At 45.4% G+C, this 16,218-nt stretch overlaps 1 protein-coding gene across 1 annotated transcript; it reads left to right on the top strand.

Annotated features, from left to right (window-relative positions):
• Positions 1-863: 863 nt before the first annotated feature.
• LOC120837537 lies at positions 864-15,992 on the top strand. Its single transcript, XM_040206969.1, has 3 exons — positions 864-935; positions 4,134-4,512; positions 15,770-15,992. Exons 1-3 carry the CDS (start codon positions 890-892, stop codon positions 15,990-15,992), a joined length of 648 nt encoding a protein of 215 aa, XP_040062903.1. The 5' UTR covers positions 864-889.
• Positions 15,993-16,218: the final 226 nt, after the last annotated feature.

A 16,218-nucleotide genomic window follows, 5' to 3' on the forward strand; every position in this document is an offset into this window, starting at 1 on the left:
ATCTCAGCTGCGATTCACGCTTTTGCAGCCCGAGCGGCGTCGCGACTGAAAATTGCGAGCGAAATCTCATCATGCGAATCAGGCTTTAGCGTACGTACTGCGGCGTCCACGCGGAATGAATCGCCACATGCAACGTTATTCAGGCGAAGTTTTGTTGCGGTGTAACGAGCCTCGGTAATTTCGCTGACGCCGCTCAAGACAGTCAGACATCGCCAGGAAGACGTAGAATCAACAATTCGAACGCGAAAAAGGGCAGGGGGCCGAACACCGACGCCGACAACATCGCATTTCAATAGTTTGTTTATGGGCGACGGCGAGCTTCTTGCCCACACCCCCCTCGCGCATGCGCGGCGCCGGTGGCGCCCGCTAGGGGCGCTCCGGTTTGTTTGTAAACATGAGTTGGTGTATAACATCGGCTCTAGATCACGTGGCCGCTTGCTGTAGCTGCGAGGAGCGGAAAAACCCGCTCGCTTTCCTCGATTTTTTTTTTTTTTTTTGCCCCATTGCGTGGAGAAAAACAACAACGTGTTTCATACGTTATGTTATGAAGGACAAGGAATAAATCTAAGCGGTGATAGCTGCAAGTATAAAAAGCGTTACATCGCCCTTTTAACGATAAATGGATTTATAAAATGATCGTTGCGCTTAGAGGTTCGGTTCGGCTTCAACCTTTGGTATTTGACTTCACAAACAAAGTGCCCTTTTAGAAAATAATTTTCCATAAAAAACACACTGTACAAATGTTACATCTATTTTCCGTGCTGGGTGCAGCCACAATGAACAATAACCGACCAACACACGGGAACACAGCGCGTCCCAAGTGAACGGAACGGTTAAAAGAACAGCAAATACAAGATAGCAGAGCTCTACGCAGCACGAAGACGGCACCATGGAAGCAACAAAGCTGCTACTATTTCTCGCCTTTCATGTGGGAGGTAAGCCCGAAAAAGCGCCGAAAAATCCCTTGTTATGCGCACCACTGTACATGATCATGTTATCGGAGAACTGTATCGGACAGCGCGCTATTTAAGAAAAGAAACTACAAAAAATATTTAGCCACTGAAAGAAAAACAGCACTTTTAGTACCCATATTACAAAAGAAAATATATTTAAAAAAAAACTCCATATGGCCTATTTAGAGCTTGGAATACCGAGACAAAAATATTACTACAGTTAAAACAAAACCAAAAGAGAAAATTAAAAAGAAAATATCGGTACACTTTACGAGAAAGCGTCCTCTTCAGTAAACGCTCGCGGAGCTTTCATAACGTTAAAGTATTTAATTTTTTTTTATCACCAAAACAATCGTTTTATTTCCTTGCGCTGAAGAAAATGGTCACGTACATCACAAATTTATTTTGCTTAGGCTGTTAACACGTTCTTGTAGTCGGACAACGATAACTCCACTTCTAGGAAGACTAGTCAGAAATCTCGTTTTGCGTCCAAGACACAAGCGCCGTTTGGAGTTCATTTGGACCAAAAATATTTTGTTTTACGTGTATAATACAAGTATAAAACAAATGAGATTTTCTTGAATCGCGTAAAATTGTAAAATGTACATATAAAACCTCTTAATTTAAAATTTTCCTTCATATGCAATTTTCGTATGGTGTTAGGGGATGGTCGCATGGGGACACAAGTTTCTGTTATGTTCTTTTCCCATAGAAGGTCCGCAGGGATAAGGTTCCTTTCACAATCGCAATTCAAGATGTCCGCCACGCCACATGTAGATTGCGAGACACCGCTAGCGCGAACACGGCTTCGCCGCTTTTTCGCGTTGTACTTCGAAACGGCACCGGCGGGCATCAAAATTTACCACATAGGTTAGTACCCCAACTGAGCAAAAAAAACCAGAGAAAACCGGCGATGGCTCGTTCATACTAACAGTACCATGGAGTATAGCTGCTTCGCGATCACACTTCTCCCTGACGGAGGATATCTGCTGCTGACAAAGCAAGCCGATCCGAGAGAATTTCGCCGCGTTTCATAGAGACAGAGAGAAAAAAGAGCACGGTTCTTGTCGTTTCCGAAAGCTTTTTTTTGCTGGCTTGACACTTGACTCAGATCGGATCGGCTTGTCCAGCTTGGTCGTAAGTAGTATCCAATCGCAACATAAGAATCACGTACATATAAAAGAGGCAACGATGAGCACTCTTAGAAATAGGGGGAGTATAGGGGTACAACCTTGTCCCATATGTAACACCCCAAAACTACATTTCGACGTTCTGTCCAGTGACGTGGAGCTGGCGATACCAACCTTTACGAGCGGCTTGATAGCTGTTGAATATAACGTCTACTAATAGCTAATGTCCGTATCAAAGACTACAAAAAAAAATAAATAAATAAAAACGGAGGTTTTGCAGCAGGGTCAAACAAACCTCGATTGTCTTACTGTAGCCTTTAATGCGTACATTAGCTAATTTAATAAGTTTGTATCGGTCGACTATCAAGCCTCTTTTGAAAGTTGGTATCGCGGGTTCGACGTCTGTGGACTGAACGTCGAATTGTTGTTTAGGGGTCTTAGATATGAGACAAGGGGTGTATACCCCTGTACACCCCCTATTTCTTAGAGTGAACAATTTAACCGATACATTTACAACAGAATTTTATATCGATAACGATGCTACTAGAAGGTTATTTACAAACAATTTCTCTACAAACATTTATCTTACGTAGGCGTTCGAGATTGAAACTTCAGGTTAGGATTAAGTTCAGTTATGTTAAAGCTGTAGTTGGGCTTGAGGGTATATTCAGTTTGAGCAGTGCCTCCTTTATAAGTTACACTATGCCTGTCAGCTCGGAGCACTGGCCAGCGGAAGGGAGAGGGCAAATAGTACGTGTGGTTGCCGTGCGGTGGAGCCACCTAGGCGTACAAATGTGTCGCCGACCACAGCACTCCCGCGGCCAAACTGCGCACGAGAATAAGGCTAGGAAAAAAACGCCGAAAATACAATAAAAGAATCGAATAGTCACATGTTCTCCGTACAAAGCCTTTTGATGTGTTTGTCATGCAAGCGGCATCAAAATCATCAAATTCGCCAATGCACGAGGTCCGTACCTCGCGCAACCTTTAAAAGCAAATGGCGGCGCAGCACCGAAATGAGCGGTTATGGAGCGACCCCTGAAACTGAAAGCGAATTGCGATGTGGCACTTGCGTGGTCTCGTGGTACCTCTCTCGCGCGTTCGGCAACACTGATTGTCAACACTTCTAAGAAACGACAAGCGTGACGGTGCATTCACACAGGCGGTTTGCGTTTGCGAAGCGTTTGCGGTTCGCGAGCGACCTCGTTCAGGCACACCAAGACGCGGTTGGCGGTTTTTCGTGGATATGGCTCCAACGTAATTTACTCTAAGAAAAAAAAAAAAAAAAAAAAAGAAGTATATTCTTACATCCCGTGTCACGTATAATACACCTCAAAACTTTAGTTTAGCGTACCCACGTGGAACCGACGGTTCTAACGTTCACAAGCGGCTTCATAGCCGAGTTGTGCAACTTATTAAAATAGCTAATGTACACATGTACGTCTGACTGACTGCAAAAAAAAAAGTAATCGGGGTTTTCTTGCACCCTACTGCTAAACCTATATTTGTTTTCCCTGTAGTCTTTGATACGTACTTCAGCTGTTTTATTAAGGTATATCGCGGCGTTATCAAGCCCCTTGTAAAACTTGGCGCCGTCACTTCGAGGTCAGTGCGCTGTACGTCAAACTGAAGTTTTAAGGTGTCGTATATGGGACAAAAGATCTAAGCGTACACCTTTACTTTATTTTTTTTTTTTTTTTTTAGGGAGTTTTAATTTTAGAGTTAGCCGGAACTAAGAGACAGGTCTTTGGCTAGCTCGTGCCCCACGCAAGCCGTTGGCCCCTGCCGGTAGCGGTGGACGCCGGGCCAACACAATCTAGCTCGCCTAGATCGGCAGCGAACTGCCCATGGAGCGAGTCCACCCGAGACGCCCGACCTACATGCGCAGCTGCGAGCAAGTCGTTTGTTCCGAAGAATATCAGCGCCATCTATGAGGAAAAGGCCACAAATTAATGCCGTAAATACAAAGAAAAAAAGGCGTCCACGTTATTGGATAAAATAAGAGCACGGTCATTATTCGTTTTAAATACAAGCACCATTTTTCTTACAGCCGCAGACTCTTCCGGCGACGAGATTTCAAACCAGGAGACCCAGCACTTCTTCGATAGAGCACTCCACGCAGCAGTCGTAGGATATGATTTGGATCCACTGGAATTTCCTGGTGTTGAATTTGAAGTTAGCGTGACGGCTGCAAGAGTAAAGCTGTACAATATTACCGTACACGGTCTGGGCACTGTCTGCCGTGCGGGAGAAAACTTTATCTCTGCCGACAACAATGGTACATGCCTGAAGATCGATGTGGCAATGCGAAACGTCACTGTCAGTGTTCGAGCGAATGTTACTGTAAGCCTAATATTTACTACATCTACGATAATGATGGAAACAAATGTGTTCGTCAACTTCACGGAGATTACACTGGACATCAAAGAGTAAGTATCTTCGATTTACATTGCATACCTCAAGAACAAAGAGGTCGTTCAGCCGAAACATTTTGTTATATGTTTTCATAGGCTGTGGTATGCTACTACTTGCTAGCTTGGTAGGCGCGTATTGTGTCTTCCCACCACCGGTTAGTTTTCAATTAACAAAATGTAAAAGCGCAAACGAATTGGTCTAAATTGAACAACTCGACAAAGAACCCGAAGACCGAGGCAGAAGAAGGTCAGCACAAGCACAGATGAAATTTATTCGACTGGAGACTGCTTATGTAGTGACCAAACACAAAAGACAAGAAACAGAAGCAACACGAGACTACGACCACCCTCTTTTTACAAAAAAAGTCGAAGACGCATCAACTTTCCAATCCGGACTGGCGATGAAACCGGAGGTCACCACTTTTCGCTTGATTTTGACGTCCGAGGCCATCTTTGGAGAGCGATAACTTAGAAAATGCAAGGCCGCTATGAAAGCACTCATGCACGCGCATAGCAGACCAACAGGACATTCAATATTGGGAGTTGTAGACTGTTTATTCCCGCCACTAAGGGTAGAATGGATGGCGCCTTTGCCCAAATTTCCTTGACACGCCCCCTTTTCGCTCGATTTTGACGTCTGAGGCAATCTTGCAAAGAACTAACTTAACAAATACTAATCCGTTCTGAAAGCAATCAGGCAAAAGCATAGCAGACCAACAGGAGATTCATTACTGGGAATTATAGAGTGCTAAGTGTCGCTATTTATGATACAATTGATGGCGCATTTGCCAAAGCTCTCAACACTCCACCTTTTCGCTTGATTTTGACGTCTGAGGACATCTTCGGAGAGTAATAATTTAACAAATGCCCAACCGCTCTAGAAGTGCTCGGGTTTTTAGTAGACCAAGAGGAGACTCATTTTTTGGAGTTATGAGTGCTACGTCTGGGCATTAATGGGACAATCGACAGCGCGTTTCCCCGAAGTTCCTAGACAGACCAATTCTTTCCGCTTGATCTTGACATCTGAGTTCATCTTGTTAGAGCGATAACAACAAAAATACTGGATTCATTATTGGGAGATATAGACTGCTAAGTGTCGCAATTAATGGACAATTTGAACATTTGCCCAAATTTTCTAGACAACTTCTGTTTCCTTTTTTTTTTTTTTTTTTTTTTTTAAGGGTTAGGACGCGCCAAACGTAAGATATGAGATAAGTATACTTTCAGGACCAATTGGTTGTTCCTATAATCCTGATAAATTTGTTTGAAAAATGGCGCGGTACTTTCGTGGATAAATTGATTTATATGAAGGACCATCGGATCCGCCCCATTCAAAGAGGCCGCCGTGGTTGGCGGACTCGTGACGTCACCAGCCCTCTGCGCGGTGTCCCCTTGCACGCAATCACAGACTTTGCTTTCTTTACGTCTCAAGCTTCAGCTTCCACGTCTACTTCCTGCGTTTCGAGCATGCGGTCCGTGACGATTACGTCTACGGCATCGCTCGTTTCGTCGAAGTCTTCGACGGCAATCAGAGAGCAGCAATGAGAGCAATCACTCTCATTGCTGCTCTCTCTGCCGGTTTTATCGGGTTGTATCGGGGTTCTACCTCGTCAAGTTACTGAATGTAGCTCTGTGTCCTTGCCCCCCTCCCCCCTTTCTGGAGAGGAAATAAAGAAGTATTATTATTATTATTGTTATCAAGCGATGTTGGAAGCTGGTCATTTTGACTGCGACACACTGGCGACCAGCTCTAGCGACGACGACTAACGTCGAACTCGCCGTGGTCGTCGTCGCCCGTGACAATCTCGCAGGTACATGCAGGGTGGATGGTCAAAGGGCCGGGGCAAGAGCGAGGATGGCGTTGGGGTTGCCCAGTTGCGTGAGCGGTTATGATCGTACCGTGGCAAGGCGAGCTCGGGCGATCACGGGGGCGCCTAGAAAGAGAGAGCGTTCATGGTCACGTGGTTTGTGGGCATCATGGCGTGACTAAATTGGCCAGTGTTGCCTGGTCGGCAGATGAAAACGATAAAAAATAGAAAATTGATTATTGCAATTACTAAAACTCGGAATATTGCGAAACGTGGTGTATGTACTATGAGCATTCCATATAAAAAATAACCTACCCGGTTAATTCTCGTGTCCTAACCTTTTAATGTCATCCTTGAAGTGTAAAGCCTAAGGCAATGAAATGCTTATACTGTAAAGAATGACTCACAAACGTTTTGCATCCTTATTTCTTTATAAGTAGTTATTTTTGAGACAGTGGAATATATTTGGTGCTAATTGCTTGGTGAGAAAAATAAACACGTATTTAGGTTCAGTGTTTATCATTAATAGCAATATTCATTGTAGTTGCCATTTAGTTAAACATTGAATATGATGCTAAAGTATTATCCAAGAACGAGAAACACCACAGAATCCTTGAGTCACTTCACCAAGAAGCATCTTTTTTAAATTGAAAGTCCAGCGGACCATTTTGTACTCACATAATTCGAAAAAAAAAAAAAAAAAAGTTGTCATGAAGCTCGGAATTGTGGCTATATGCATGCAAAAACACAATTTATCGTGTCTTTTTCTTGGTGTTATATATATATATTTTTTTTTTTTTTTCTGTGTGGTTTGACTTGGATATAATGAGTAAAAGTTTGGTCAGATTTTGGCGGAACTAATAAAACCCTTATCAGGAAATTCGGCGCGAAGACTGAAGGTAATGCAGTAAACAGTTACACAAAAGTGCAAACCAATTGAGTGATTAGTTTCGTTCGCATAAAATAAGATTGCTCCGGTCCATTGAGTTACGTGCGCCGGCGCTACGATGGCAGAGAGATAGTGCAAGTAGTGGGGGTCTGCCCGTGTCCCGGAATCTTGGTTTTAAAAATTCCAAAACACGACCTGGTTGTGAAACTTTCAGAATTTTTTTTAGCACCAGGTCCAATCTCAAGAGCGGCTTGTCCGCAGCATCTCCATGTTTAAGAATTGTGATGATTTCTTTAACTAAGTGCTTGTGAACCTTCTTTCAAAATAACCCAACACAGGTCCAAACTACAACGGAATAAAAATTGCTATATTCAGACAAATGCTTAGACACTTCCGAGTATTGGCCCTTATTCTTTAGGCAGCGTTCGTGTTTAGTCAAACGGTATTTCAAGCAACGCTCGTCCCGCCCAACGTAACATAAACCACAATCAGGCGATTTCCAATACAACACCCCACAAACAATCCACGTTGTCCTCTCGGTCTTTGAAACGTAATATTAGAGAGTTCTAGTGAATCATTTCGACACCTCCGATAGCAATACCCGATAACGATACGATGCGTGCGTAAATAGCGAGTTTTAGTAGACCGTGTTTCCCGCTCCGCTAAGCCCCTCCGCACCCGGAACTGTACAGCCAAGGCCATCGGCGCGCAGGCGCAGTGGCGGTTTCTTCGTAGCGGAGGTCTAGCGGAGGGGGAAACACGGTCTACTAAAACTCCCTAATGCCTCGGCCGTGTATCGGGTACACCGTTCTTGCAGTCATCGGAACGATCTACTAAAACTCCCTAGTATACTCTGTCTCACTGTAACTTGGTAAATGGTGAAGGACTGTTCTTTGGCGCCAATCAGCGCGTCGCAGGGAGACACGTGACTATACTATATAATGCATATAGGTCTGTCAAAGTCACGGGCGGGAAAGAGAAAAGCCGCTTTTGTGCGAATTTTGAGTGAAGGACATATATTATGGGAAACAGAAGCTACGTCTGGGACACAGAAGACGGTCGGCGTATAAGCGCTTACGGCCTGAATATCCATAGAGATGGAAGATTCAATGATTTGAAAGATCCAATGCGGAGGGCAAGTTCGTCTGCTCCTTGCGCAGGGGGTAGCGGTGACGTCAGAACGCCGAACCCCGATTGGCTGATTGCGACCCCCTATCTGAGCGTCGTCTGCTCCTTTGCAACGTCGTCTGCTCGCAACGTCGTCTGCGTCTGTCTCACCTTTACTGCCACTTTCGGAAGTTCAGGTCTTTACGAGCGAGCTCGACTTCGCCTGTCAGAGAGGGCAGACGAAATAACTCGAGCGGTACGTTATTTTTGTCTAACAACTAGCAGACGCGCAACAAGGAGAGAAGTCAAAGGACTCACTGGCGAGGTGTCCCGAGGCGCCGAGGTTTGTTTGCTAAGAACCGAGAGTGAGGGTGGTCAGTGTCCGCAAGTTCCTTCCCAAATACTTTTTTCCTCCTTTCGTGTGCAGCGCAGTTAACGTCGTCTGCTTTACGTCTGCTAGTCAAATCGACGGCTGCTTTACCTTTCCTGTGGTTTCCTGCGCCTGTCGGAAATTCACCGGCGAGAACGCGGCCTTCGAAAAAAGTGAAAGGAAATAAATTGAAGTATACGTCCTTTCTTTTGAGGTAAAGGATTTCACTCTAGTTGCGAATGTCCAGGCGTCGTTTAAGAATTGTAGCGACGCGGTAAAGATGACGCTCTCCGATTAAGGTGAAATTTTAGAGAGTCACTGTGAGTCTCCTAGCGGGGCCGCAAAGTGCAGTCACATGGTGGCTACCGCACTTTACGCGGCTCTAAATGGACTGTCCAAGACGGACCTTCCACAGCAGTGGCTGCAACGCCCCAAGAGCAGCATGCCGCTGCAGGTCGCTCGCTCAGGTACGAAGTAAACACCATGTTCGTCGCTATGCTAAAACGTTTAGTTGCACGAGTTTCGTGAATGGTACCTCGCGTTTAATGAGTTGTTCAGAGATAATCAGCTAAAGACAGATGACAGCCGATGTAGTGACTGTAAATAAACAAATGCGGCTGTGCGATCGGTACTGTGGGCACACCATAGCCCAAAAGTGCTCGATCGCTGCTTGTTCTCACAGCTTTCTCGCTCGACTAAAAGGCTGTTGTCAGTTAGCGTATTAGGGTATGTATGTGTAGCGTAAACCCAAGAGACAAAAGTTTGAAAACCTGTGCTAACCTGTGGAAGAAAATCCGAGCAAGATCAATCGAGCTACCCGAGCGGCGTCGAACGTATCGCGGAAGTTATGTCGTAGACTCGTTGACACCAAGAAGTAATTATTGTTATAATGCAATTAAATGCAAAGGTGCAAGCGAGCTGGACAAGAATGACGAAAATAATCCCTGAAGAAGTGGAACAAGAGGGGCAAAGGACAAACAGCAATCTTTTTCGAAAGCCGTGCTCTCGCCGGTGAAAAAGCGATGAGTTTCCGACAGACGCAGGAACGGTAAAGCAGCCATCGCTTTGACTAGCAGAAAAAGCAAACGACGTTAACTGCGCCAACCGCGCCAACCCGCCGACGCCGTTAAAGAGTGAGGAGTCTCGCCGCACACGGAAGGAGGAAAAAAGTATTTGGGAGGGAACTTGCGGACACTAACCACTCTCACTTTCGGTTCTTAGCAAACAAACCTCGGCGCCTCGGGACACCTCGCCGGTGAGCCCTTTGACTTCTCTCCTTGATGCGCGTCTGCTAGTTGTTAGACAAAAACAACGTACCGCTCGAGTTATTTCGTCTGCCCTCTCTGAAAGGCGAAGTCGAGCTCGCTCGTAAAGACCTGCGCTTCCGAAAGTCGCAGGAAAGGTAAGACAGTCGCAGACGATGTTGCGAGCAGACCACGTTGCAAAGGAACAGACGACGCTCAGATAGGGGGTCGCGATCAGCCAATCAGGGCTCGGCGTTCTGACGTCACCGCTACCCCCTGCGCAAGAAGCAGTCAAACTTGCCCTCCGCGTTGGTCACGTGTCCGGCGAGACGGAATATCCATCGAGACAAATTCTCCAATTGAGACGGAATGTCCAACGAGTCTAAATGTTCAACGAGAAGGTCCGGCCAGGCCTGAATGTGAACCGGATTCAGAGCCTGAAAATCCAACGCGTCAAAATATCCAGCGAGTCCAAAGATCCACTGGTGGATATTCAGCCTCGTTGGATATTCAGACACGTTGGGCATTCAAGCCTGGATGGATCTTTCGTCTCGTTGGACACTCTGACTCGTTGGACATTCAGTCTCAATTGGACATTCCGTCCTGGTAGGATTTCCCGTCTCGTTGGATTTCCTTTCACGATGGATAATCCGTCTCGCCTGCCACGTGGCTAGGTCGATATCGTACGCGGAGCGGCATACAGTCTCATTCCTCTGGCTACCTCAATTGAGCAACGCGTTTCGCAATGTTTACGTATTTCAGGCTGATAGGTCTTGAAATTTGTTAAAAAGAATGTTGGTCGCTCATGCAAATTCTAGCAAGCTGGTTAAATTTCTCTAACTTTGCAAAACATCTACAACCGTTCAAAAAAAAAATTAGAAAGAGACGTACAAATTAGCGGAGTCTCAACTGTACAAATACTCAATATTTATTTAAGAAAGATGTATTATGTAGGCTATCGTTTTATAGAAAGAGACGTACAAATTAGCGGAGTCTCAACTGTACAAATACTCAATATTTATTTAAGAAAGATGTATTATGTAGGCTATCGTTTTATTAATAAATTTCCTGACAAAAAGAAAGAGGCTTCAAAATGTAAACACGTACAACGAGGAATGGTATTATTGCACGCCAGACCAACTGTTTACGCAAAAACACTACGGAGACGAAGCTTCGTAGAGTGATATAGGTTCCCATTTCGGCATGCGGCATTTTTCTCCACGTCTTCAAAGGAGGACGACGTGGCCAGCAAAAGAAAAAAACAAAAACAAAAAAAACAAAAAAAACTATGTATTCACCTTATGCGTCACTAAAGGACTACTGAAAGAACTGTTAGGTAGCCCCTGGGAGCACACAGATGCTTGTGATTCTGTCCACGTCATTGCAGACGTCCTGGTAGATGACAGCATGGTCACTGGTGAGTGAGGCAAACCTCTCGTTTCTTGCCGAGACTGAGTTTGATGAGGGTCTTGCCACAGCGAACGGGTCCAGCAAAAAAGCCTGGATTCGATTCTGTGGGGCATGCTCCGCACCCTGAAGGTATTCAGGTTACTTCGCGTATTTTCTTTAGAAATTTGGCAGTCCTTTCCTTGGTTTCTCGTTTAATAATGGTTTCAATAAACAGTTTAAATTAAGAACACAAGAACTACTGGCAAAGGACTGTGCACGACAACAGAAAGTTTTAAAATTAGTCGTAATGAATAAATTAAGTGTCACAAATTATATATTTGCGCTTTCGGAAAACGCTTACAAGCAAAGCTCAGTTGGTTTCATCGCGTAAAGCTCTGGTTTATTTGGTTTTAAAGCTTAGTTTGTTTTAAATGGGACACCCTGTATAGTTTTGCCCAAACCAGCTATTGTCTGAGAGTTCATGACACCACGGACATTTATTTAAAATCCGTCACAAAATTACGAGGATCTCCCAGGTACTATCAGGTTCAAATGAAAGGCGATCACCGGAGCGCGTGCCGCTCCGTACATCCCGCGCCGCCTGTCAGCGATCGGGGGAACCCTCGGCGCATGCGCTGCTCAAGTTGAAGGTGCGAGGCTGCGTGTCCTACTGTTAGGTGCTCAGCTCCCGGCTGGCGCACCTGTGCTTCTCCGCGGGGCCGCTGAGGGTGCTCTAAACCGTCGGCGAGCGTGCGGCGATGGCAGCCAGGAGCTTGAACCCCAGCGGCGACGGCTTAGAGCACCCTCAGCGGCGCCGCGGAGAAGCACAGGTGCGCCAGCCGGGAGCTGAGCACCTAACAGTAGGACACGCCGCCTCGCAGCCTCAACTTGAACAGCGCATGCGCCGAGGGTTCCCCCGATCGCTGACAGGCGGCGCAGGATGTACGAAGCGGCACGCGCTCCGGTGATCGCCTTTCATTTCAACCTGACAGTACACTTTATTTCAGGAATGTTTTTCCTCGCCGCTCGTTTATTCACAAGAAGGCATTGAAGTCTCCTTGGAAACATATCTACTCCACTACGAATTGCGAACTTATTTTTACCGTACTCTTACTTTAGGTTCTAGCATGTCACACTGCACAGCACAGTAATATTCTGCGTCTCCACGGTTGCCGCATTAAGTACCCAGTCTCAGTGAACATTCCGACCTGGATGGATCTTCCGTCTTATTGGCTGGATATTCAAGTCTGGTTGGATCTTCCATTTCGATGGATATTCAGGCACGGTGGACATTCAGACCTGGTTGGATCTTCCGTCCCGTTGGATATTAAGACTCATTGGACATTCCGTCCTAATTGGACATTTCGTCTCGATGTACACTCCGTCTCGCCTGTCACGTGATCAAATGGATCTTTCGACTCGTTGAATTTTGTGTCTCGATAGATATTCGGGCCGTTTGCGTGTCCGCCGTGCCTGCATATCGATCGAGATGGAAGATCCAACCAGGCCTGAATGTCCACCGCGACTGAATATCCAACGAGACGGAAGATCCAACCAGGTATGAATGTACACTGATATTGGATATCCAATACGGCAACCGTGAAGACGTAGACAATTACTGTATGCTGTACAACGTGACAACTTAGAACCTAAATACAATATAGTAAAAATAAGTTCGCAGTACGCAGTAGAACAGATATGCTTCTTATGGGACTTTGCTCTTTGTGAATAAACGGGCGGTGAGAGGAAGCAATACTGAAATAAAGTTTACCAGACAGATTCTAGCAATGTTGTGACGGCTTTAAAATAAATGTCCCTGGTGTCCGCGACTCTCAGAGACAACGACTGCTTTCATGCACTGCTTCGACAAACATATACAGGGTGTCCCATTAAAACGAGCCAAGCGTTAATGAAAAAAGAGGCCGCGTCTCCACGTGGTGAATGATGTTGATTGGGGCAAAGCTCTGGTGGTGATGATACTGATTTTATTGTTCATAGGTAGTGCTGATGGTGTTGATTTTTTTTTTTTTTTATTGCTCATAGGTAGCGCTGAGTTCCGGGTTGCGTTTCGACTTCGTTATTGCTGCTTTATGGTCGGTGAAATGCAGAGCCAGTGGTTCTTCTAGCGGATCAGCTTGGATCCGCTAGAAGTCGTGGGAACGCATCTCCACCGCTTAAGTCAACGGTCCATGTCAGAAAGAGAATGTGTGGTATGGATCGTGGTTACATACGCAGTTGAGCATTTCACCGCAGCGCCCTCTCGTCTATAAAAGTTGAGCCAATGCATGCGAAGTTTAAAGCAATTATATACGCATTTGACCGCAGCGCCCTCTCCCGTATAAACGTTAAGCGGCTACATGCAACGTTGTAATGTAGCGTAGTGGTTAAGACATCTGCTTCGTAAGCAAGCGGTCATGAGTTCAAACCCCCGTGCTTGCGTACGTTTAAGTGGGCCGATCCCGGAGGCAGTGCAATCGATGGGAGCACGGACGCCGGACAAGGCTAGACACTAAGGAGCTTCGGCCCTAATAGAAAAGTCAGGCCTCTCTAAGATATCAAACAAACCGTGCTTTCCTTGTCAGCGTCTTCCAAAAGCTCAAGCACTTAATTTATAGGATATACTCAATTAATTACGACTAACTTTTGAACTTTCTTGTCACACTCGTACTTTTTTATTTAAACTGCTACCTGAAGCTTTTGTTAAACGAGAAAACAAACAAAAGTCTGCCAAATTTCAAAAAAAAAATACAAGAAGGAACCCAAATTTTTTCGGGTTGCGCAGCATGCCGTTCAAAACCTAATCCAGGCTCTTCTGCTGGGGACACTCGCTGTGGCAAGACCAACATCAAGCTCCGTCTCGGCAAGAAACGAGAGGCTTTACGCAGACATTGATGCGTTCGCCTCATTATTCAGTGGTCACGCTGCTACGTACCAGAACGTCTGCAATAGCGTGGACACAATCATGAACAAAACGTAAGGGCTAGCGAGCTGGTGTACACGGATCATTTTAAAGCGACGTCCTCCTTCTCTTTTTTTGGTGTCCACTTTCGTATTTCCTCAGTCTCGGGTTGACTCAAATGTTAACAATCATAAGCATTAGTGTGATCCCAGGAGCTACTTAAGAAATAGTAGTCGTTCAGTGACGCATAAAGTGAATAAATGCTTCATGTTTTCCGCTGACGGCGTTGTCCACTTCTGATGTCGCGGAGAAGGGTGCCGCATGCCAAAAGCGGAAACTTGTCACTCTACGAAGCTTCGTCTCGGTAGCGCTTTCTTGTGTAAACAGTTGTCCGGTGTGTACCAACCCCTCATTGTTGTATGAGTTTACACTTTATTCTTGAAACCTAGTTACTGTCCTAGCTATTCTTTCGTGTCGGACGAAATTTATTAACAAGACAGTTCCCTTCATGTTTCTAAAATAAATATCGGGATTTGTGCCGCTGAGGCTGCGTAATGTTCTACGTCTTTCTATCTTTGTATTTTTCAGCTGTTGTGTATGTTTCGCAAAATTACCGAAATTTAACCAACTTCCTAGAATTCGCCTGAGCAACTAACATTATTTTCTAACAAATATGAGGATCTATCAACTAGAAATAGGTAACCACTGCGAAACGCATCGCTCAAATGAGGTAGCCAGAGGAATGCAATTGTATGCCGCTCCGCGTACTGTATCCGCTCGGTCACGTGGCAGGCGAGACGGAGTATCCGTCGAGAAAGAATGTCGAACTGAGACGGAATGCGCAACTAGTCTGAATATCCAACGAGACGGAAGATCCATGTTAGGCCGGAATGTCCACCATGACCGAACATCCATCGAGACGGAATGTCTAAATCAGGCTGAATGTCCTATAAGCTTGAACATCCAACCAGACGGAAGATGCAACCTTGCCTGAATATCCAACGAGCCTGAATATCCACTAGTGAATTTTTCGACTCGTTGGATATACAGGTTCTGAATCGCGTATAAGTCGAGCTCCTCCTTCCCCTCTTCTCCAACTGCTCGGGTTAGGCTCCACCCCCGCGCCTTTCGTAGGGGTTGTCACGTGCTTCGCCTCCGTCGCTCCGATTGGCCCGAGGGTACAGATTAGCGTTGGCTATTAGGCAAGTTACAGTAAAATAATGGTTACAAAAGGGGTCAAAAATACAGCCTAAAATCAGTGCTACGTAGTGTTTACACTGAACTTATTGGTCGCAGATTTAAGAGAGACCTGGTAAAATAATGATATGACTACAGACTTTACAGGTTTCGGGCCTTTGTCAACCACCACTTTACTAGAAACACATGCAACAACTGTCTAAACACGTAAACCGCTGGGTAGCCGGCGTAACGAAACCGTACATAAAGTTGGAGATGATACCAATTGAATCAGCGCATGATTCCTGAACTGCTACGTTAAATACATATATTGCTGATTTTTCTCTATATGCCCTAAAACACCGATTTCTGATTTTGTTTTCTTTTTAGGAAGGATGTGAAACTAAAGGTGGAAGAGCTGGAAATATCAGGAACCAAGGATGTAGATATAAAGTCATCCAATATCGGTGAACCTACATTCACGTTTGCGGCTGCTAAAATAGCGTTCGAAGCCTACGTGAAAACGTTTTTTAATACAGGCCTGAAAGAGAGGTTGCGCGATGTCATTACAGCAAAACTTGATGGGCTATACACGTTTGTGATGTCGGATTAATAAAACATGTGTGGTGAAGAAAACAGTCTAATTATTTACTTGGGCAAGTTGATGAAGCAGCTGTTCTCTCCAGTTCCAGCATAGTGCGTACGCTGGAAAGAAGGGACGGGGGGGGGGGGGGGGGGGAGCACTGTAGACTCTTATCTAAAGACTGCCCTCTGTTAGAGGCTGTGGAATCCTTGCAGAATGGCGGACTAAAACCGCAGCGTCGCGGCACTTTATACGT

This window comes from Ixodes scapularis, unplaced genomic scaffold (assembly GCF_016920785.2).
Source record: "Ixodes scapularis isolate PalLabHiFi unplaced genomic scaffold, ASM1692078v2 PGA_scaffold1__304_contigs__length_218370807, whole genome shotgun sequence".
NCBI classification, from domain to species: domain Eukaryota; kingdom Metazoa; phylum Arthropoda; class Arachnida; order Ixodida; family Ixodidae; genus Ixodes; species Ixodes scapularis.